General features: G+C 38.0%; 1 protein-coding gene and 1 pseudogene across 2 annotated transcripts in view; both read left to right on the top strand.

Annotated features, from left to right (window-relative positions):
- The first annotated feature begins 2,038 nt into the window (after positions 1–2,038).
- On the top strand, positions 2,039–2,157 carry LOC111738517 (annotated as a pseudogene).
- Positions 2,158–6,264: 4,107 nt separating this feature from the next.
- Positions 6,265–22,092, top strand: part of FEM1C (fem-1 homolog C) — a 25,635-nt gene continuing 9,807 nt past the window's right edge. The window contains exons 1-2 of one of the 2 annotated variants that reach the window (XM_011358251.2): positions 6,265–6,518; positions 7,356–8,085. In XM_011358251.2, coding sequence (XP_011356553.1) covers positions 7,542–8,085 — 544 coding nt within the window. In that variant the 5' untranslated portion in view covers positions 6,265–6,518; positions 7,356–7,541. Of the gene's footprint in view, positions 6,519–6,549; positions 6,717–7,355; positions 8,086–22,092 lie in introns of those variants that run through there. The other variant, XM_011358252.2, reaches the window with a different exon arrangement.

Here is a 22,092-nt window from a genome sequence, read left to right as displayed (position 1 = left end):
GCACAGCACATAGTCAGCAAAAATATATGTTGAAAGGATGAGTGACTGAATCAATGAATGGATGGATGAAATTTGTCTGTTCTCTACAAATGACCAATCAGAGAGTTGCTTTGAATACAAGATCAAGAAGTGAGGGATTTTTTTTGGAGTACTTGGATTAGGTGGCCTATATTAAGGAATTAAAGCTTGTCTAAAAGGCACAGGAAAACAGTTAGGTAAAATAATAAACAAACAAATAAAATAAAATAAAATAGTAAACTGATTTAGTCAAAATAAATAAATCATGTAAGCTGATTGTACTGAGCCTAAATAGGATTGTGCTGAGCACAGCAGTACTCAGCTTCAAGGACACATCTGCCAGCCAGCTCCTGAGGATTTGATCTATCCTTCTTAAGGGGAGAACCTTCTGCCTAGAACACAGATCTACTACCAATGTGAGTCTTCAGACAGTTCCTCCAGGGCACTCCACAAGAGTTCTGTACTCACAAATCTGACACTTAGGACCTTATCCCCTTCTATCTAGGAATCTTAAGTAAAGATTGAATTGTAAGTGTGGTAAGCTACTCTGGCCATATGGGGCAGGAAGAGAGGCTGAGACTTAGCATGAGACCTTTCTACTAGTTTGGAACTGGCTTTAAAGAACTAACTTAGTTGTAGAGAACAATGCCAGTAGAAGAGCCACAGAAGAGCCATTATTATCAAGAAATACAGCAACTTCAGTCACAACTGAGACAACAACTGGCAAGGGGGTTTTTAATGAGAAACTTCCAATTTAGAGTTCATAGGAGGCTCCAGCAAGAAAGGGTCAATGTGACAGGGTCTTCTCATCAGGGTCAAGTTCAGGGCTAGGGCAGGCACAAGACATATTGGAACTGCCAGTTGGTGGCAGGGAAAAGAAGCCAGAAACAAGTGGGTTTAGGGTCAGGGAGAATGACTCTGGTGTGGCACTGGCCTTTTCAGAGAGGGGTCAGCAGTGAAACACTCTGGGGCCATGTACAAAGGACCTAAAGAAGTAGTGGGAGGTACAAAATCAGTGGACACAATCCCTGGATGCTCAGGAAGTCAGAGGGATAGGAAATGAGGTGGAGCTGAATCATTTTATAGAATTCTACACTAGGACTTGGTGGATTTCACTGAGAGGACAAATGGCATGAAGTTCCTAGAGCTGTGAACACCTGAAAGGTGTTGAAGCAGCTCTGGAATATAGGTCAGTTACCTTGGCAGAGATAGAATCATCAATAATGATTCATCCCTATGCACGAAGAGGGCCTTCAAGCTGAGTGTCCCAGGTGGTGGCTGGGAGCTCCTATGTGGGGATATATGGGTGGGTGTAAGAGCAGGCAGCTTTGAAGTAGAGTCTGGAACCGAGGCAGGATGTGAAAACACCAAAGGAGTGAGGGTCGTAAAAGCATAATTCTCCTCCTGGAATCTGTAAGCAGTAAGGCACTAGATCACTTGGGTATTTAAGGCCTGGACAACAAGGGCTTTGGAGTGGTGTCTGAGGCATTGTACCCGTGACTAGGAGAGACAGCAGGAGTGCCCTAGACCCTGGCTGGAGTGGCAATAGGGGACCTAGATGGACTACTGGGTTAGTAGCTATTTATGTCCTCCCTCTCTAATAGAGTGTGGCTCCTAAGACTTTGGGTGGGGTCTTATATATTTGTAACTGATAAGAACCCAGCCCATTTGACACCAGTCTGGGTGGTGACAGAGAACTCAACATCAGGGTTCTTCACTTAAGATGTGGCTCATCAGGCTGTCAACCAGGTTGGTAAATGCCCCAATAAACAATTCAGACAACATTGGTGAGGGATAATCTCTCAGCCATAAAGCCATATACCCTCAGTCCTGGGCTACAGAGCTCTATAGCAGTCTTGAGTTTCCATACTATGTATCCTATTGAGTAGACACTAATCTAATTGGAGGAAACATGGCTGGGACCCATACATGTGATGTCGCCTTCTCTTTAGAAAGTTGGAGGACAAGGACCTATAAAACCATGGTTCTTAAACTTAGTAGGCATAAGAATCACCACAACATCTACGGCCATGCCACCTTGAACATGCCTGATCTTGTCTGCTCTCAGAAGCTAAGCAGGGTCGGGCCTGCTTAGTACTTGGATGGGAGACCACCTAGGAAGACCAGGTGCTGTAGGCAGACAAAAAAAGAAAAAAAAAAAAAAGAATCACCACGAGGATTTATTAAAAATGCACTCATGTTTCACATCAAAACTTGTGAATCTTAGCTTCCAAGAGTGTGTCCCAGAACACTTCATTTTAAACAAGTTTTCTAGGTGGTTCTAATGCTTGAGATCTGTGGGCCATCCACTCAGAAACAATAATGTGGAGGCCCATTCTACAAGTAGAGATAGAAGTAGCAAGTAGAGATAGATTTTTCATTTCATGGGGATTGGATCAAAGCTGCCCTGATTTGGCTTAATCATGATGGCCTAGATGTGGTTGTAAGGAATTCAAGAGTGATGTGGCCATCGGACTGTGCAATAATTGATAAAAATGAGATAATATGAATAGATGTCGAGGCTGGATAATTTCTGGACTCATCAGGCAGACTAAGGTTGAGGCCAAGGAATTACTGGTGAGGTTGAAGCTATTCTTGGGTAATTGGTTGGACTCCTACACAGGCAAGGGCAGTCAGTCTGGGGCATGGACAGAGGTTAGGGCAGGAAGAAGGACTGAGACTGAAGCTGTAGCCAAAGTCATCAACACATAGGGATCATTTCCAGCTGCTCTTGATGTGCTGACAGGAGTGCGCTGCTGACGGTGGTCTCATATCTGAGCTGACTCTGGTCTCCTTCATCTGTCCCAAACCTAGGAGATTCTTTTAAGCTATAAATAATTCCTCAGAACAGATTTCCTCTCTGAGTTACTAATTACATCCTCATCTCTCCAAGAAACTTGGGCTTCTATTCCAGAATTGGTGGACAATATTTGGGTGAGCTGGGTTGGGATGTAAGGAGGGAGGGTACCAATAGGTGGAAGCTAGTTCTTAAGTATCTTCAAAATCTTTCTCATCCACTGCTCCTAGAGAGCTAGAGTCAGGCCTCTGACAACTTTAAGGAAATGAGATAACAAAGGAAAGAAGCAGATGCTTTTACAACAAGATTTCTAGTTTGTGATAATGCAATGAGGAAAATGGTAGCACCATACCAAAGTGGGAGATTGTGTCAAGAGAATTATCATAATTTTGTGACTGAGTTGCTGCCTCCTTGTCTTGTGTCGTTCAGGGATGTAAAGAGAAGCTAGTCTAAAACACATGAGGGGATTCTGGAAATCTCCCTGCTAAAAGATTCTGTCCTGCATAGTTCTAGGAGTTTAAGATTCATTTGAGCTCACAAGTTTCCTTTTTAAAATGCTAGTACCCTAAGGATATATTTTTGCTTTAAGTAGCTGACTTTCATAAGGCCACACTCCTCAAACCTCTAAGAGAACAGCTGCTCTGAGAGAATATGAATTTAGTTGAGCTGCAGAAATGGGAAATGGTGAATTACGATGCATTTAGAAGGAGGGAAATGGGGATTTTATACCTTCAGAAGGTCACCTAGGGTACTGCCTTGTACCTGGGGGTGGCAGGAGGGGTCGGGGAAGTAGGGAAAAAGGAAAGGGCTATCTCCTGTGTTCTCTTAGCTCTCTGCTTTCTCCATAGGACTTCCATTCTTCTCCCACTGCCTTTTGGTTGGGCCTACTTCCACTAATCCTTTAAGATCCAGTTTAATCATCACCTGCTTCCCAGACTTACGCAAGTAGAGGTAACACCTCCATCCTTTGAGCTCTCACAGTTGTTTATATATATATTTCACTCTGATCTGTTTATAGCTACATTTCTCCCACAGATCACAAATTCCTTGAAAGCAGGGGTCATATTTATTTACTATCTAACATAGTACACAATAGGATTCAATAACTATTGACATAATGAATAAATTTATGACAATTAAAATACTTTATCTTGGCTAAACAAATTATCAGTGTTAATAGATTTCTTATATAAGAAAGGCATTTCTAAATAGTGTAAGGAGCATATACATTGCTATGCTATTTTCGTGTAACTTTTACATTCATCGAAGTAGGTTTCTTTCATACTTTTCAAAATTAAACTGTTGCCTAGTTAGTTATTAAAAACAAGAGATATTTTTTTCATTCATCCTGGCCTTTCCCCTAATTAGACCAAGTTGCAAAGTATACCAAAACCATGCAAACAGACTGTTTCATTGAGGTTTCTGATTTAAGGAGAGACCAGCAAGAACTAATCATTTGAAAATCCCCAGAAAGAAAACTGTAGAAGGAATACTCTACCAATTATAGAAGATTATATGGACCAAAAAGTCACAAGAGTGGCCAAGAAATTTTGGGCAAACTTGATGTGTCATTTTACACATACAAAGCTAGCAAGAATTTTAAAAATATTTAAAGTGGGGACAAAGCTCGGTAAATTCGGCTCACTCCCTTGTCACTAGTATAGCAAATCGGCCTCTTTAGGAAAGCAATATGACAATATGTATGACAAGCCAGAAAGATGTTCCATAATCCAGCTCCTAGAAATTTATCTCAAAGCAATACAAGAGAAGAAAACAACTTATATGCTTGAAAATGTTCATTGTTCTAGTAATAAGGGTGCCCCCTCTCTACTAATCCAGTTCCTCCCTATCACCTTTTCAGGTATGGGGAGTGTCCTCTCTGAAAGAGTTGGGAAATAAAACAGGGAGACACCTTGACATTCTTCCACCAGCAATCATTTTTAGGAAATACTACATATAGACACAAGTTTAAGATTCAGAAACTGGTGGCCTTAAAACCAGGTGTGTACCTACCACTCCAAAATCCCCTGGGGGATGCACATCTCGATTTGAAGACCACTGATACATTTTTATATCATCTTATTGAATATGATGAGAGACAGGTCAGCTCAGGTTAGGCCTTGGTTGAGATACTATACTGGTGTCTATACCTTGGGAATATAGAACTGTGACCTGTACACTAGGTTTGTTTGATTTTTATAGATGGCTCCTCTGATCTTTTATATTCCATATTTTCTTCTGAGTGGTAATAACCTTAATTTCAATTTTAGGGAACCAATGTTGAGCCTACATACTGACTACCTAAGGGAAATACTATGCCCCACTTAAAAATGATTATTATAACTAAAAATATGAGAAATCTTTAGAGTATGGTAAGGAAAAAAAGCAAAATATATAGTTGTGTGAAAATTCCAATTTAAATTATACAAAACTACATAAACTTCTGGACAATACTATAAATATGAAAAAATGATCTTTTTGTAAAATGTCTTTAATGTTTCATGACTTTTAAAATAATGATTACATTTATGACACTGGGAGGATCAGATGTCTAATCTAGCATTCTTTGTCCCCATGGTACCAAGAAAAACTGTGCGAATTTAAATTCCCCAAAATAAAGTGTTCAAGAGATTGAAGATCTTTTTTCAAAAACTAATTTCTCATCATTATTCATTATGGATGTTATTCCTCCAAATACACTTAAACTCTTCTTTAGTCTAGTCTAATACATCCTATGTCTTAACGTGACAAATTCCAGAAGTTTATTTCCTGCTGTATGAAGTAGTAATCTTTTCATTCATATTTTTAGCTTCCTTCCATTTCCTGGTTTTATTGTTCAGAGTTCAAAAACTGACCTTGCTGACTCACACTGCTCTTGTTTTACCATTCCTCGTAGCCTTTATATTTTTAAGCCCATATTAAAAAAAAAAAATAAGTCATGTTCGGCAACCTCCAAAACTAATCTTTTTCTCGAATTTGTTTGAAAGCTAATTACGAGCTCGATATATTTCCAGGCCCACCAAATGAAGGAGAGAAGAGGCTAGTCCAAGAGTGCTTTTGTGTGAGAGAGAGGTTCTGGCAGTGGGACCCAAGGGTTCCCGAGACAAGCCCCTCCTAAACCAGTGCCAGCGAAGCTGAAGAGCCGAGGAGCCGGAGACTTCCGACGCCTATCCACTGACCTCGAACCGCCGCGGCACTGCGCGGCCCCGCCCCCTCGTGGCTCTCCCCCTACCCCCCCGCCCCTCGGGGCGCCGCACGCAGACGCGTCCTCCCAGGCTCGAGGCCCCGCCCCCTCCCGCATCGGCCCGCCCTTGCCGGCAGCCCGGCCCCACCCCTAGGCGGTTGCTCGCGGCGGCCGCCGCCCTCGCCCGGCCCAATGGCGCGGCTGCCGCGTCAGTGATGTGAAGCTGTGCTCAGGCTTGTCCGGCCCCCGGCCCGCAGCCCATTACACCATCCGCCGCGGCAGCTGCAGCAGCCGCTGCAGCCCGCGCAGACTGGGAGGGCGGGAGGCAGCTTGGCGTGGCGGGGCGGGGCGAGCGGCGTGGCTGGACTCATTCCTGTGGGGCGCGGGGCATGGAGGAGGTGTGCGGCTGCAGGCGGAGCTGGGCGGCCCGGGCAGCGGCGAGGACAACGGTTTCAATTTGAAGGGGGCGGCCCGAGCCCGAGAGGCCGGCGGCGGCTGGAAGGATTACCCCACCGGCAGGTAGTGGCGGCGGCGGCCTGCCCGAGCCCGGGCCGCGGCCTGAGGCGCCCGCAGGGAGGCCTGGGCGGGAAGGGGAAGGAGGGCGACCCAGGCAGCTGAAATGGGCAGCAGGCTGGAGGCCATAGGCTCGTCTGCCCGCCGGAAGGGGCTCGTGGTCGATGGGGGACGTTGAGGAGGGGCTGCCAGTATCAGGAAAAGGTAGGGGGAAGATTATGTGGTTTGGGAAACCTGCGGATCCCTTGGGGGCGGGGAGGTCAAGTTGGGGCGGGCGAAGTTAGCTAAAAGGCAGCCGGATTTCCTGAGAACCTAGAGTAGTTTTTAAAGGAAAGAGAACCTTTCGGGTGAGAGTTTTGGCTTTAGCTAGGGGTGGTTTGTATTGTCCGACCTTTTTGTTCCTCCTCGAAACCCCTCCTGGCCACAGTGAGGCCTTCCAGCCTCGCGCCCTTGGCCCGCGTTCCTCTGCAGATGTGAGGAAGAGAAACATTTCTGAACCCCGTGTCTCATGCCTCTTTTGGTTGTACTCTCCCTTGGGCGTGTGCAAAGCAAAACTAGAACAAAGCTGGGCTGGTTAGGAGGCGAGAAAACCGGTTGCCTTAGTGTTCAAATTTATGGCATGTAGAGAAGAAACCGCCTCCCACCAAAACATTTGGGTCTGTGTGTACCTTTTTTATATTCTTTTTCACCTTTTTTTGGCGGAGGGAGGTTGGGCGGCGGAATAGCCCCTGAAGTATGACTCCCCCCACTCCCTTCCCACAGGAGTAGAAATTACGAAAAACCTAAATAGTGTTCTTACCTTTACCTATGGAAAATTCAAAACTATTTTTTTTCTTTCTTTAGTTTGGTGCTCTGTCAGATGTTGGAAGGCAGTAGGACAGAACGTACTCTCCATGGTTTTATATCCGTCCTGGGGTGCAGTGATTAACATTGAACTTTGGTTCCCGTCACTCTTGCCTGTGTCCATAGAGTTAAGCTGGAGCTTTGCTTTGAAGGATAAATAAAGCACAGCCTCTCAACTGGACATAAATGGATCTAAAGACAGCAGTATTTAACGCAGCTCGAGATGGCAAACTCCGGCTTCTTACGAAGTTGTTGGCAAGCAAATCCAAAGAGGAGATTTCCTCCTTGATCTCTGAAAAAACAAATGGGGCCACACCACTCTTGATGGCGGCCAGGTATGGGCACCTTGACATGGTAGAATTCCTCCTAGAGCAGTGCAGTGCCTCCATAGAAGTCGGGGGCTCGGTCAATTTTGATGGGGAAACCATTGAGGGAGCTCCCCCTTTGTGGGCCGCATCTGCAGCAGGACATCTGAAGGTGGTTCAGTCTTTGTTAAATCATGGGGCATCTGTCAACAACACGACTTTAACCAATTCAACTCCTCTTCGAGCTGCTTGTTTCGATGGCCATTTGGAAATCGTAAAGTACCTTGTAGAACACAAAGCTGATTTGGAAGTGTCAAACCGACATGGGCATACCTGCTTGATGATTTCATGTTACAAGGGACACAAAGAGATTGCTCAGTATTTACTTGAAAAGGGGGCAGATGTTAATAGAAAAAGTGTTAAAGGTGAGTTCCGCTTCTTCATTTTTATTTTTTAATTGTGTACCACTTATTTTCAGGAAGTTTGATATCTAATTATAAGCAGTGATGTTGAGTAAGCCAACATTGACAGACCTATTTTGATTTGGTACTCTTCCAGTATAAACTTGTTGACTGTTTCTTTGGTATTTGATAATTGAACAAGTTTGATAAAAAGACCTCTGTCACTATAATTAGGCAGCATTTTCTGTCTCTTATTTGGAATAACTTCCAACTGCTGGGAAATGGGTTCCCCAAAGTTTATAGAGCATGTTAGTGGAAGTTAATCTGAGCCCTTAGACTTGTGTTTCATCTTCTTGAGAATATACTCCAATGTCATATATTTTTCTTAGCTTTAAATTTTTTTTAGAACTCCCTTGGAGTAGAAACTACTATATTTGGTGAGTCATAGTCCTATTTGTTAGGTAGACATTTCATTTGTTATTCTGTCAGGGAAGGCTAGGCCAAACTGACCTGGAAGGATTGATATCAATGGAAAGGAGAAAATCTGTTCCCTTATTCCTTATTTATTTGGCCAATAGAAAATCTTTTTATACAGAACATGTGTTAAATATAGCAAGAAAGAAAACAGTTTTAAAACTGCTAACAATACTGAGAGCAAAACAAGGACTAGGTTAAACTGACTTGGATTTGTTGGCTAGCAACAGTGTAAACAACCTTTGTCCAGAAGAAGAGCTCATGTTTACAATTGTGTATAATTTTCAGCTATTGTAATAACCTTAAAGCAGCAAATGATAGTTTTGAATTTTTTAAAACTCTTAAACACAACTGTTTTGACACTATAATTTTGATACTTGAAAACCTATTTTCATTAAACATATTTATTTATACAGCTGCAAAATAATTCACTGTCTAGTTTCAGAAAACTTAAAAGTAGCATATGTACATGGTAAAGAAAAATTCAAACAGTACAAATTGGTTTACAGTGTTTACAATGAAAAATAAGTCTTATCATCCCAGATTTCTAGACCTCCAACCCCACTGACAACCACTGTTTACAGTTTTTTTGTGTGTGTCCTAGAGGTAGTCTACGCAAATACAAGTATACTTGTCTATGTCATTCTCCTTCCCTTTTTTCTCTGTTAGTTGATACATGCTTTTTTTTTTAAAACTAATTTATCTTGGATGTCATTCAACTCCAACACAAGTAGCTACCGCATTCTGTTTCATAGGTGCACAGTATTTCATTGTATGAATGCATATAATTTAGTCCCTGTATGGACAGTTTGAACACATTCAATATAAACAATGCTACTGTGACACACAAAAGTGTGTCTTTGCATAGTTGTGTAAGAATAGCTGTATTATAATACCTATAATTGCTGAATTAAATACCTGGTGTTATAAATACCTGGAATTGCTGGATCATAGTAAATGTTATGGGGTATTATATAGTTACTGAATATATTTACTAAAGTTAGCATGATCTTTTAAAAAAATATTTGCTATGAAAATGAAACAGGCTTATTGTGATTTTCTGAAAATTTTTTCCAGAGGAAATAAAAAAATTTCATAACATTCGAGCACTTAGAGATAATCCTTCCAAAGATATTTCTGAACTATACATGTAGGTATATATATGCAATTTATTTTATATGCTCTTCTATAACCTGTTTTTAGCTTAGTAAATGTTATCTATAATGTCATTAATTACAGCTCTTTAATTTTAATAGGTGCTTACTCTTCTAATGGAGTTTTATGTTGCTTCTAGCTTTTCAGTATGATAAAAAATGTTTCTGTAAATATTCTTCCTTATAAATGTTTTCAGTTGTTCCATATTATCTTAGAGATAGGTTGTTGAATCAAAGGCCAGTATGACCTTTTTTTAAAACAGTCATCATTTAAAGAACACTCATTTTAAGAGCACACATTACTGTTTAAGTGACCATATTAATATTAGGAATGCTTTGAAATCATAACTAGAAGAGAAAGGGTTAATAGGTATGGCTCTTTTTTAGGCTCATTGGGTTTTTTTATTTATCAGCCTAATAATGTACAGACTGTTGATAAACTCATATATTTAAGTCGAATCAGAGTTTGTCTTAAACTCTTTTGTCATTCAGAGCTGCTTTATATGCTCCTGAAGATATGAGAGAACTATATTATAAATAGCTCATTATTTTGTGAACATTTCCCTCTAATAAACTGTGAACAGTATTTGACTTGGTTACCTTTGCTGTTTAAGAATATTCTTTTTTTATCACTACCATTATAACCTTGTATATGAGGATGTGTGTGCTCCCTCTTTTGGCCAATGGCCTGCTAATTCTAGTCATTTTTTTCCCCCAGTGTCAGATGTAATATTTATATCTTTAAAAATACATATGTAATATGAGAAAACAAAAACTGTTTTTGGATAGCCCCAATTTTATATAAACACATATATATGTATACACATATGTGTATTTTTATATGTATATAGTATATATATCCCTTTGAGTGCAGTACTATTACCTTCTTTGGTGCCTTTTAATTTTGACAGTGATTCTTAATGATTCTTTGGGCAGATTAAAATACATTCACCCTTCCCAACTCTGATCCTGAAGCTTCCATTCTTTGACAATCACTCTTACTGACTCTTCAGATTTTTTTTTATGGGGAAGGGATAATAATAAAACAGGAATCAATTGAATCCGAGGCAGGAACACTGGAGAAGGATCTAATAGAGCATCAAAAAGGATTTTTTTCTTCCATATTTTTACCCCTCTCCAAAAAGTGAGACTGATAAGACTAGGGACAAAATGAAATAATTTCTTAGGAAATTTTATGTCAGTTATTGGAGATGGTTCTGAAGAAAGAAAATGCCGATAGATTATGCTTGGTCTGCTTAAATATAAATTGTATGTGATTTCTACATTCCGTTACTTTTTAACAGGCAGTTGGTATTTGAATATATTATTTAATCTCTTTCCATTACTTTTTAACAGGCTGTTGGCATTTTGAACATGTTTTAACGTAAGGTGGAATTCATTCATTAATTGTGAGAACATTTATTCAGTTCCTCAGTGTGCCAGGCTATTAGACTTAGGATATACAAAGATGAGTAAGACAAGATATCCAGTTCTTGATTCCTTGCTCTTGAGGAGCTCATGGTTTGATCGGAGAGACAGGTTCATAAGCAAATAACTTAAACCACAATATGGTAAGTGCAACAGTAGTGCTTTCTTCTATTACATATTCGGAAATACTTTATCCCCAACCAACTCATTACCTGAGGGGACAGTAGGTTCCTTCTTTTCCCATGGCATTCACAAAAGGGAGAAAAACTTTAAAATATTTAGAAATACGTCTCCAGTTTAACACAGTTGATTTAACACAGGAGAGTTAACACAGGCTGCTGTTTGAAACTATAGCCCCTAAATCAGAAGTGATTAGACAAGCCAATCTTAGAGCTTTCTCATTGATCTCAGTGTTTTATGGTTATAATCATCTTTGGCTTTTTGGTTCTTTTTTTTTTCTTTAAACTCAGCATAAGACTTTGCAGACCTACAGTAAAGTTACTTAATCCCCACAATTCTGCCCCCCCCCCTTTGGTAAAATTCATAGAAAACAAATAGATGCTTTCTTTAATATTGCAAAAATAATTAAGTGAAAAGGCAATCAACCAGTCTCACCATGGCTTCTTTATATCCTTAGTTATGGGACTTGTGTTCAGCTAGTCTTCAGATGGTTCTCCCGGTTGATTGTTCTATAATTTAGTTGTAATTTTGATGTGGTCATGGCAGGAGACGAGCCCAGCATTTACCTAACCCTGTCTTCTTGACTGACACTCCAATTCTCTTTTTATACACAAATTCACCTGCGAATTGAACAGCCAAAAATGATTGAGTACTACAGATCAGTGGAGCAGCTCTTGGAGTTGGGCTTGGGGATGCTGGTCCTAGAGGACACACTATCCTCATTCATGGGTCAATCATTTTAGATACCCAAGGTAATTAAGTAAATTGGTAATAAGAATTACTGCGCATTTTCTGTAGGCAAGGCATTGTGTTGGACATTGTGTAGGCTATGAGAAGACAGGACATCACATTTATTAACTGCTAAAGGAATGGTATAAATCTGTGCTGTAGGATTTTAGAAGAATATGCTCACTAGAAAGGCTTCATGGAGAAGTTGAAGTGGACTTTGAAAGAATTGTTTGGGTTCAGATCTGCAGAAGGCATTCGATACAGTTTTTAAGGCTTAGGAAATGACATAAAGGCACACTGAGAAATATGCTTGGAGGGTCCAGGAATTAGAAAGTAGGTATATTTGGATCACAGGCTACATTATAAAGGACATTGACTTCTACGTAAAGGAGTTTGATTTTATTCTTTATCAGTGGTAATCCAGTGAAAGTTTTCAGCAGAGGAATAACTAGGATTTTTTTTTTTTTTTTTTTCCAGAGAAACTCATCTAACTGCATTCTAAATCTGTTACATTGTGAACTTGTTGAGGCTCTAGACCTGATGTTTGTATCCAAGCCTTAGAAAGAATATCTGGCCCAAAGTGGGTATTTGATAAATGGGCTGTTGAATGAATGTCTTGGATTTAAGAGAGAAAAGATTATACGGTCCCTGATAGCAAGTAGTGTTTTTGTAGTCCTTTCAGTATGGAAATAAATACATACATGAAGACTTAACAGTAATTGTGAAAAATGAATGACACAGGTAGAACTCTGTAGGAGTTCAGAAAAGGGAGAAATCCATGTAGGCTCATGATAAGTATAGCTAGCTTTGTAAGGTTTTGAGAGAGAGCTAGTTCAGACAGTTTATTTGCCTTTTTATTACAGAGGTTATCTAACTTATGTGTAAGTAGAAAGAAGAATACATTGAACCACTATGTACTTATCACCTTGCTTCAGCAATTATCCACATTTGCCAGTTTTAAAAAACATATTTCTCCCTCTTTGTTTTCTGCAGTAGTTTAAAGCAAACCACAGGCATTATATTATTTCTCTCCCATTGAGTAGCCATTTTAGCCTATAGTTGTATTTCAAAAAAATGTAAAAGAAAAGAGAAAAAATATATATATTACTGTAAATACAAAGGAATTTCAAATAAGAAAATACCCTATAAATTAAGAACTGTCAGTATTAGAGATAATGGACAAAAATAATGTCTGTTTTATATAGATAAATTACTTCAGTGTACTTCAGGATTATCTGAGCTTTGGAAGATGAAGTTCTCTTTTCCTTCTTGACTTCAAGAACTCTTCTTAGCTTCTGGTTACCTCAGTACACCTACTTGCAGAGAAGAGGAAGAGACTTAAATTTTTATTCTATTCTGTAATATATCTGTATTAATTTTGATTTAATAATGTTTAAATAACTTACTAGTTGAATTCATTAACTTTTTGATCCCAGATCATCAAATTGCTCCTCCAAGTTGTTCCATGTTCATTCTTTTCCCTCTTATATCCACTGGCACACTTCTCTATATCCTCAGGGAGACTTGATATCCTAGTTGGAGAAGATAAGCTGTAGAGGATGTGTAAATTGAGTTCAGTAGGGAAATACTGCGTTTCTCCTTCCCTGGAGATTGAATTTTGAAATGTGAATCCTCACAGAATTGAGCTGTTGTTGGTGAAAATGAATAGATCTTTAGCACCACTGTTATTTTAAGAGTTGTAGGCAGCACCACTAATTTAAAGCAGAGATTAAGTTTTACTTAATGACCTTTAGATAGATACATGTGGTTCTTTCTCTGAGTTCATCTGTATCCTAGATTGATTAATTAAATTCATTTATTTCAAACAAAATTCTGGAGCCCTTGGCATTCTGGAGATTTTTGCTGTTGTTTTGCTGTTGAGACAGGAATGTTTGTGAGGGAAGATGGAGGTGAAAGTGGTGGGAGCGGCCCGAGTAACAAGTCACATGGATGCATATCTGCCTAAAACATCTTTCCTTTTTTCCCCCGTCCCTTTGAGAAGAGCTGCAGTTTAAAGAGTCTGAACTACAGTGGCCAGAAAGGGAATTTTCATGAAATCTGAATTGTAATGTTGATATTTTCATCAACTTACATTGTGTAATTTTCATCAAATTATACTATTATTAGTTGTTTTAGTCCTGACTCCTTAGCTTGGGTGCTCTTAGCCTTGAATATTCTACTTAATGTCAAGACTCATTTCAAAGGCAACTTTTTAGGCAATTTTTTCTCTCTCTTGAGTCATAAGAATGCATCTTACCTCTATGGTTGCAGATGTTTTTTCATGTTTAACTTTGTCATGAACTCAAAGACCTGTATTTTTAAATTTCTGTATGCTCCTAGCTTAATCCCTTATACAAAGAATGAAGGGAGGGCACATGGTAATCTTGACACAATTTGTCTTTGATTCTATTTTTGATTCCTTTTTTTGAACTCCTGTCTTTGAGTATCTCTGGTGTTAGAATACACATAGGGAAAGGAAACATTCTTAGCAGAGGAACCTTCTAGTGTTTCTTTGATATCCTAAAGTGTTTCTCTGTACCCCTTCTCATCTCCTTCCTTAACACAGTAATTCCAGGAATGAAATATTTGGAATCTGCATTGAACGCCCCTTTCCCGTCTTTGCAAGCGGACTTCTTATGGACTCAGCTTAGTTCCAGCTAAAGACCCTTTAATTGCTGCCTCTGTCAGTCAAAACTTACACTTTTACCAAAAAACAAAAGTACTTTGATTTTAAAACAGCTTTGAGACATAATTCACATACCATTCACTGATTGAAAGTGTACAAATAATAGTTTTTAGTATGTTCACCAAGTTGTGCAACTATCATCACAATCACCTTTTCTTCATCACCCCCCCACCCCTGCAAAAAACTCCATATCCATTAATAGCCAGTCCCATTCCTCCCTCCTCCCTTATCTTCAAATGAACTAGTTTTAGGTAACCAGTAATCTTTCCATCTCTATAAATTTGTCCTAGACATTTTATATAAATGGAATCATAATAGTTGGGCTTTTGTATTTGCTTCTTTCACTTAGCATAATGTTTTCAAGGCTCATTCATTTTGTAGCATGTGAATACTTTATTTCTTTTGTTGAATAATTCATTGTATAGCTATACCGTATTTATCTATTTATCGGTTGATGGGCATTTGGGTTGTTTCTACTTTTTGGCTATTAGGAATAATGCTGCTATGAATATTCATGTAGAAGTTCTAATGTGGATGTATGTTTTCATTTCTCTCGGGCATATACTTAGGGGTGGAATTGCTGGGTCACATGGTAACTTTGTTTAATCTTTTGAGGAACTGCCAAACTGTTTTCCAAAGCAGCTGCACCATTTTACATTCCCATCGGCAATGTAGGAGGGTTCCAGTTTTTCTACACTGTTACCAACATTTGTTATTACCCTTTTTTAAGATAGCCATCTTAGTGGGTGTGAAGTTCTATACCATCGTGGTTTTCATTTCTCCAATGGCAAATGATGCTGAGCATCTTTTCTTGTGGTTATTGGCTATTTATATATCTCTTCTTTATGGAAGAGTCTACATATCCTTTGCACCTTTTTAAATTGGGTTATTTATCTTTAACTTACTGAGTTGGAGTAATTTATTCTGAATACAAGTCCTTTATCACATATATAATTTGCAAATATTTTCTCACATTTTGTGGATTGTTTTTTCACTCCTTTGATGGTGTTTACAGTAATTTGGATTATATTTTACAAACTAACTTTTTAAAAATTTGATGTGGATTACTTAGATTTGACTTAAACAAGAAAATTGTTAAGAACAGACTTCACTATTTACTGATATTGTATAGAACTTTTCTGTGGATCAGGTGCATAATCTAGTTGTAAAACATACCCTACTCCTGCTATGGCACATGATATTTAAGTTTAGAGTAAAGAGGAATGGTAAAGTTTCATTTCTGTATGCTGTAAAATGGGACCGTGACCTAACTGTCCTTTTAGACTTATATTCATATCACTTGTTATAGCTATTATATGTGTTGGCTATATGGCAAATACCTGTACAGTAAGGTCTCACTTAATGTCGATGGAGACTTTAGGCAGAAGGACATATAATGAAACCAGTTTTACCATAGGCTAATTGATATAAACAAGAGTTAAGTTCCTATGGCTTCTCATCGGTGTTATAACTAAACCACACTGAATGAAATGTTATTCGGGCACCTGCTGTATAGCAAACAAAAAAATAAGATTCTTCTATTTCTTTGCTGCTCAAAATAGCAAAAGGCCAGCAGCATAGGCACCACATGGAGCCACCCTAGATCACCTGAGTCAGATCTGTGTTTTACTGTGATCTGCTGGTGATTTTGTACGTTAAAGTTTGAGAAACATAACTTTGATTTATACTAAAAAAATACACAAACACAGAACTTGAACTATGTGAAGACTTTACAAACAATGGAATCTTTTGAATTGATATTGCTAGAAAAAGTAATTTAAATTATAATAAACATTTTGTGTTCATTAAATATTTTATAGCCATTATGAGAACACTTTTGTTTAATTTAAAAGATAAATTAATTCTCTGTGCTATTTGGGGGTGGTTTAGAAACTGACTTAATTCTGATCCTGGTGAGTCTAAGTAATCTTACCCAAGTTAATTTATAAATGCTCTTTCGAAGTTCTTATGTAATTAAAGTTAGCAGTCCCCAATCTTTTTGGCACCGGGAACTGGTGCCCCTATGAGAATCTAATGCCTGATTTGAGGTGGAGCTGAGGATGCTAGCGCTGGGGAGTGGCTGCAAATATAGATGAAACTTCGCTAGCTCGCCAGTTGCTCACCTGCTGTGTGGCCCAGTTCCTAATGGGCCACAGACCCTTCATGGCTCTGGGATTAGTAATTGGCCCTGATTTAAGTGGTTGATTGGTAACAATCACTTATTTAACGTTTAGTCAAATCCAGAACATCTGGTTTGGATCCAGGGACCTCTTGGGGCTCAAACTAGTTCTTACTCAAAATACTAGTATGTTTTGGATTGCTTATTTAAAAAAAATTTGATCTCATTGTTAGGCACCTAAACTATCACAGTTGAGCATGAATTCCTATTTTTTACGCTCCTGCTATTAAAAGATTTACAGGTCTCTTTACAATTTTAAAATAAAATTTAAAATTGGTTCTTAACTAGGTCTTCATACTACTATGCTTTGATGCGTGAGCGTGTCGCATAATTTCCTTCCCTTAATAGCCATCCCAGAAACATCCCAATGAATATGGCTCCTTTTTATTCTTCTAAATTTTCTTAGCACTATTTTGTTTCTATGTTAAGTCATATAGTTGAAAATTTATGCATTTGGATCACACTGTTTTAATTTTCTGCAGCAATGCTTTAACTGAATTAACAGTGTACCATTATCTTGATTGAAATGTCCCTTTAACAGACGTCTTGAGAAATAAAAATTTTGTTATGAATTTAGTTTAAGAAATTTTGTTTCTCCCAAAAGAATTTTTATTAATCAGGCACTGAAGAGTATATAATACAATACTTTTCTTTTATCTTTAGCTAAAGTTAAATTCATTTAATTTTATTGTTCAATATCTTTAATTTTATCTGATTTGCCTGATAATATTTATTTCTGAACTTCATGTTTTATTTTCATTGTCTTTCTTACGCTGAGGATATAAGAATAAGACATTATGAAATAGAGATGCAAAATTTTTGAAAGTGCAGTTATTGTATTGTGGAAACATTTTTAAGGGGCATGTAAACCAGGAAAAACATGTGAGTCAAATTTTAAAAAGTGCTTGGTATATATTGTTATGCACCAAAAGTTTAAATCAATAAAGTTACCTAGCAAAAATTAAATATGATTTTATTGGTCTTTGGCATGTAACAGCGTAGACTAGTTACAAGGACATAGTGACTTGATTTTTAAATTCAGCTTGTTATATTTTTTCACAAGAATTTGCATTTAATACAGCATATCTAACACACTTGACTGAAACAATCGATAGAGGAAAATTTATAGGCATATCTTGTTTTATTGTACTTTGCTTTATTGCACTTTGTAGATACTGCAGTTTTTTACAAATCGAAGGTTTTTGGCAACCCTGCATAAAGCAAGTCTGTTGGTGCTGTTTTTCCAACAGCATTTGCTCAGTTTGTATCTCTGTGTCACATTTTGGTAATTCCCTCAATATTTCCAACTTTTTCATTGTCATTATATTTGTTATAGTGATCTGTGATCCGTGATCTTTGATGTTGCTATATAATTGTTTCAGGCACGAACTGTGCCCACATGACCATGAACTTATTTGTTAAATGTTGTGTGTGTTCGGACTACTCCACTGACAATCTATTCCCCTCTTTCCCTCTCTGTGGCTCCCCCTATTCCCTGAGACACAACAATATTGAAATTAGGCCAGTTAATAACCCTGTAATGTCTTCTTAAGTGTACAAGTGAAAGGAAGAGTCGCACATCTCTCATTTTAAATCAAAAGAAATGATTAAGCTTAGTGAGAAAGGCATGTTGAAAGCCATGTAGGCTGAAAGCTAGGCCTCTTGTGCCAAACAGTTAGCCAAGTTGTTACTGTAAAGAAAAAGTTCTTGAAGGAAATTAAAAGTTCTCCTCCACTGAACACATGAATGATAAAAATGTGAAATAGCCCTGGAGAAAATTTTAGTGGTCTGGATAGGAGATCAAACCAGCCACTATATTCCCTTAAACCACAGCCTAATCGAGAACAAGTTAATCCTTACTCTGTTCAATTCGGTAAAGGCTGAAAGAGATGAGGAAGCTGCAGAAGAAAAGTTTGAAGCTAGCAGAAGTTGGTTCATGAGGTTTAAGGAAAGAAGCCATGTCCATAACATAAAAGTGCAAGGTGAAGCTGCAGCAACTTGTTTAGAAGATCAAGCCAAGATAATTAATGAAGGTTGTTATACTAAATAACAGATATTTAATGTAGATAAAACAGCCTTGTATTGGAAGAAGATGCCATCTAGGACTTTAATAACTAGAGAGGAGAAGTCAGTACCTGTTGTCTTATTTTAAAAAATTACCACAGCCACCCCAGCCTTCAGCATCTACCACCTTGATTAGTCAGCAGCCATCAACATCAAGGCAAGACCCTCTGCTGGCAAAAAGATTACCACTCACCGAAAGCCCAGATGATGATTAGCATTTTTTAGCAAGAAAGTATTTTTTAATTGAGGTATGTACATTGTTTTTATAGACATCATGTTATTGCATACTTAATAGACTATAGTAAAGTGTAAACATAACTTATATGTGTATTGGAAACCCCGAAATCCATGACTCGCTTTATTGTGATATCCTCTTTATTACATTACAGTGATCTGGAACCAAACCCGCAATATCTCTGAGGTATGCCTGTATTCAGTAAATATAATAGACAACTGATTATTTTAAAAAATACTTAAATATAGAAAGTGAGACTAGCCCCAGAAACTGGAACATAAATAGACATGTCATAAAAGAAAGTTTGTGAACAGACATGGAAAATGTTCTATATAATTTGGATTAAACATAAATTAAAATTCAAAGATTAATTCCAGTATTAGAAAGAATACTGTAAAAGTGGAACTTTTAAAAGATTTTATAATTCCTTTGGAAGTGAATTATAGATGTGTGTTAAGATGTCACACAGTTGTGATGCTGTTTTCAAGTGGGCATTTCTTTTGTCATTTGTTTGTTGAAGTATAATTTATATGCAATAAAATCCATCCTTTTTATTATATAGTTCTGTAAGTTTTGACAGTTGTATACTGTAATTTACCACTACAATAAAGGTAGAACAAAAAGTTCTTTCATGCCCCTCTGCAGTCAGTCCCTCTCCCAGCACCCAGCTCTTGGCTACCACTGGTCTGTTATCTGTCCTTATAGTTTTGTAGGCACTAATTCTAACTGAAAATTCTGAAGCATTGCAGATGATCATTAATAGGAAAGTGTTTATATAAATTATGACGTGCCTCGTTACTTGAACTTTTACCATAAAGACATTAAGGATGATTAAATGGTATCTATGTAGTTCATGTAGTCTGTGTGGTTAACATAAAATGACAGAATGACTAGGGTGTAGGTGAAAAGCAGGCAACAGTTGTGTATATACTAATTACAGCTTTATCAAAATATGCTATGTAAAAGAGACTTAGAGACATTACACAAGAATTATAGTTGCTTTAAAATTAGGCTTTTCTTTAAAGCCCCTATTTTCTAAACTTTTAAGTAAACTTTTAGGCTATAATTCAGAAACTATTTAGGGCTTCCAGGGCATGAAAGTTGTGGTTGGTTATATACTTAATTTGTCGGTATTAACAAGATCTCCTTAATTAAGAAGAACTCCTCCTTCTAAGATTTTACGTTTTAAACTTATTTATCCTCAGAAGCTAAGTTTGAATCACTTTTTGTGATACCAAGTATTAAAAATTTAAAAATCTGCCTCAGTTTAAACAGTATCTAACTGCTATCTGGGATATAAAGGAAATTTAGGATCTGTGTACTTAGGAATAGACAGTTTAGGTAAGAAAACCTATTTCTGAAGCAGTAACACTATACTTTTGTAAAGTATTACATAATATTATAGTAGTAGATATAAGTACCTACCAGAATGAGTGATACAGGCATTCTTAAAATGATAAGTTGTTATGGTGTAACCAAGGGGCCTCTTTGAGCAGCTCAAATTTCTGTTGAAATTTGCTATATGGCAAAGTTGAGTGTTTACAACAGAGACCTTCTGGCCTGCAAAGCCTAAAATACTCCCTAGCTCTTTACAGAAAAAGTTTGACAACTCCTGGGCTAGATTCACAGTGCAGCGTTCATACTGCAGATGATAAGAAATGAGACTGGAAGAAGAAGTTAAAAAATGTAAAGAAGAAAGTGTATTACAGGAAAATTAAGAGCAGAAAATTGGAGGTAGAAGTGAGCACAGTTCTAGTGCTGGGAGAGATAACTTAGGATGGAATGATATGAAGCCTAAGCAGAATGTTTGCCATGTATATGGCAGGTATTGATAGTGTTTTGGATTAGAGTAGGTGTTGGCAACTGATAACCGAGGAGTCAAATCCTGCCTAGTCCCTCTTTTGGGACTGCCTGAGAGCTAAGAAATGGTTTTTATGTTTTTTCATGGTTGTAAAAAAATCAAATGAATATTTCACAGCACGTGAAAATTAGAGGAAAGTCACATTTCAGTGTTAATAAGTAAAATTTTGTTGGCAAATAGCCATGTCCATTAATTTAACATACAGTAGTCCCCCTTATCCACAGTTTCACTTTCCATGGTTTCAGTTAGCCGGGGTCAACCACAGCTTGAAAATATTAAATGGAAAATTCCAGAATAAACAATTCATAAGTTTTAAATTACACAGCGTTCTAAGTAGTGGGACGAAATCTCTTGCTGTCCTTCCTGGGATGTGAATCATTCTTTTGTCCAACAAATCCACACTACATACACTCCCTCGTTAGTCACTTATTAGGCCTCTCGGTGAGCAGATTGACTGTTGGCAGTATCACAGTGCTTGTGTTCAGGTAACCCTTATTTTACTTAATAATGGCCCCCAAAGCACAGTAGTTTAAACTTTATCATACATATGTATGTATAGGAAAAAACATTATGTACAGGGTTTGGTACTATCCTTGGTCTCAGGCGTCCACTGGGGAGTCCTGGAATGTATCCCTTGTGGATATTTGGGGACTACTGTATTGCCTATGAATACTTTTTGCTATATGGCAAAGTTGAGTGTTTACAACAGAGACCTTCTGGCCTGCAAAGCCTAAAATACTCCCTAGCTCTTTACAGAAAAAGTTTGACAACTCCTGGGCTAGATTCACAGTGTAGCGTTCATACTGCAGATGATAAGAAATGAGACTGGAGAGAGGTAGGGTAGGGAAATGTTTCTCAGCTTTAAAATCCGTTTCCCATAGTGTATCTTCTTGTGTGTATTCCTAATAACCATGATTAAACTTTACTTCACATACTATGCCTTCTAAAACTATAGATTTCTTCTTTGCCCTCCCACCCGCACGCAGATGGTGGTTTGAGAAAATCTTGTAAAAGCCGTCTTAGATTTTCAGCTATTTCCTT

Source organism: Pteropus vampyrus, unplaced genomic scaffold (genome assembly GCF_000151845.1).
Source record: "Pteropus vampyrus isolate Shadow unplaced genomic scaffold, Pvam_2.0 Scaffold39, whole genome shotgun sequence".
NCBI lineage: Eukaryota > Metazoa > Chordata > Mammalia > Chiroptera > Pteropodidae > Pteropus > Pteropus vampyrus.
This window is presented reverse-complemented; position numbering and strand designations above follow the sequence as displayed.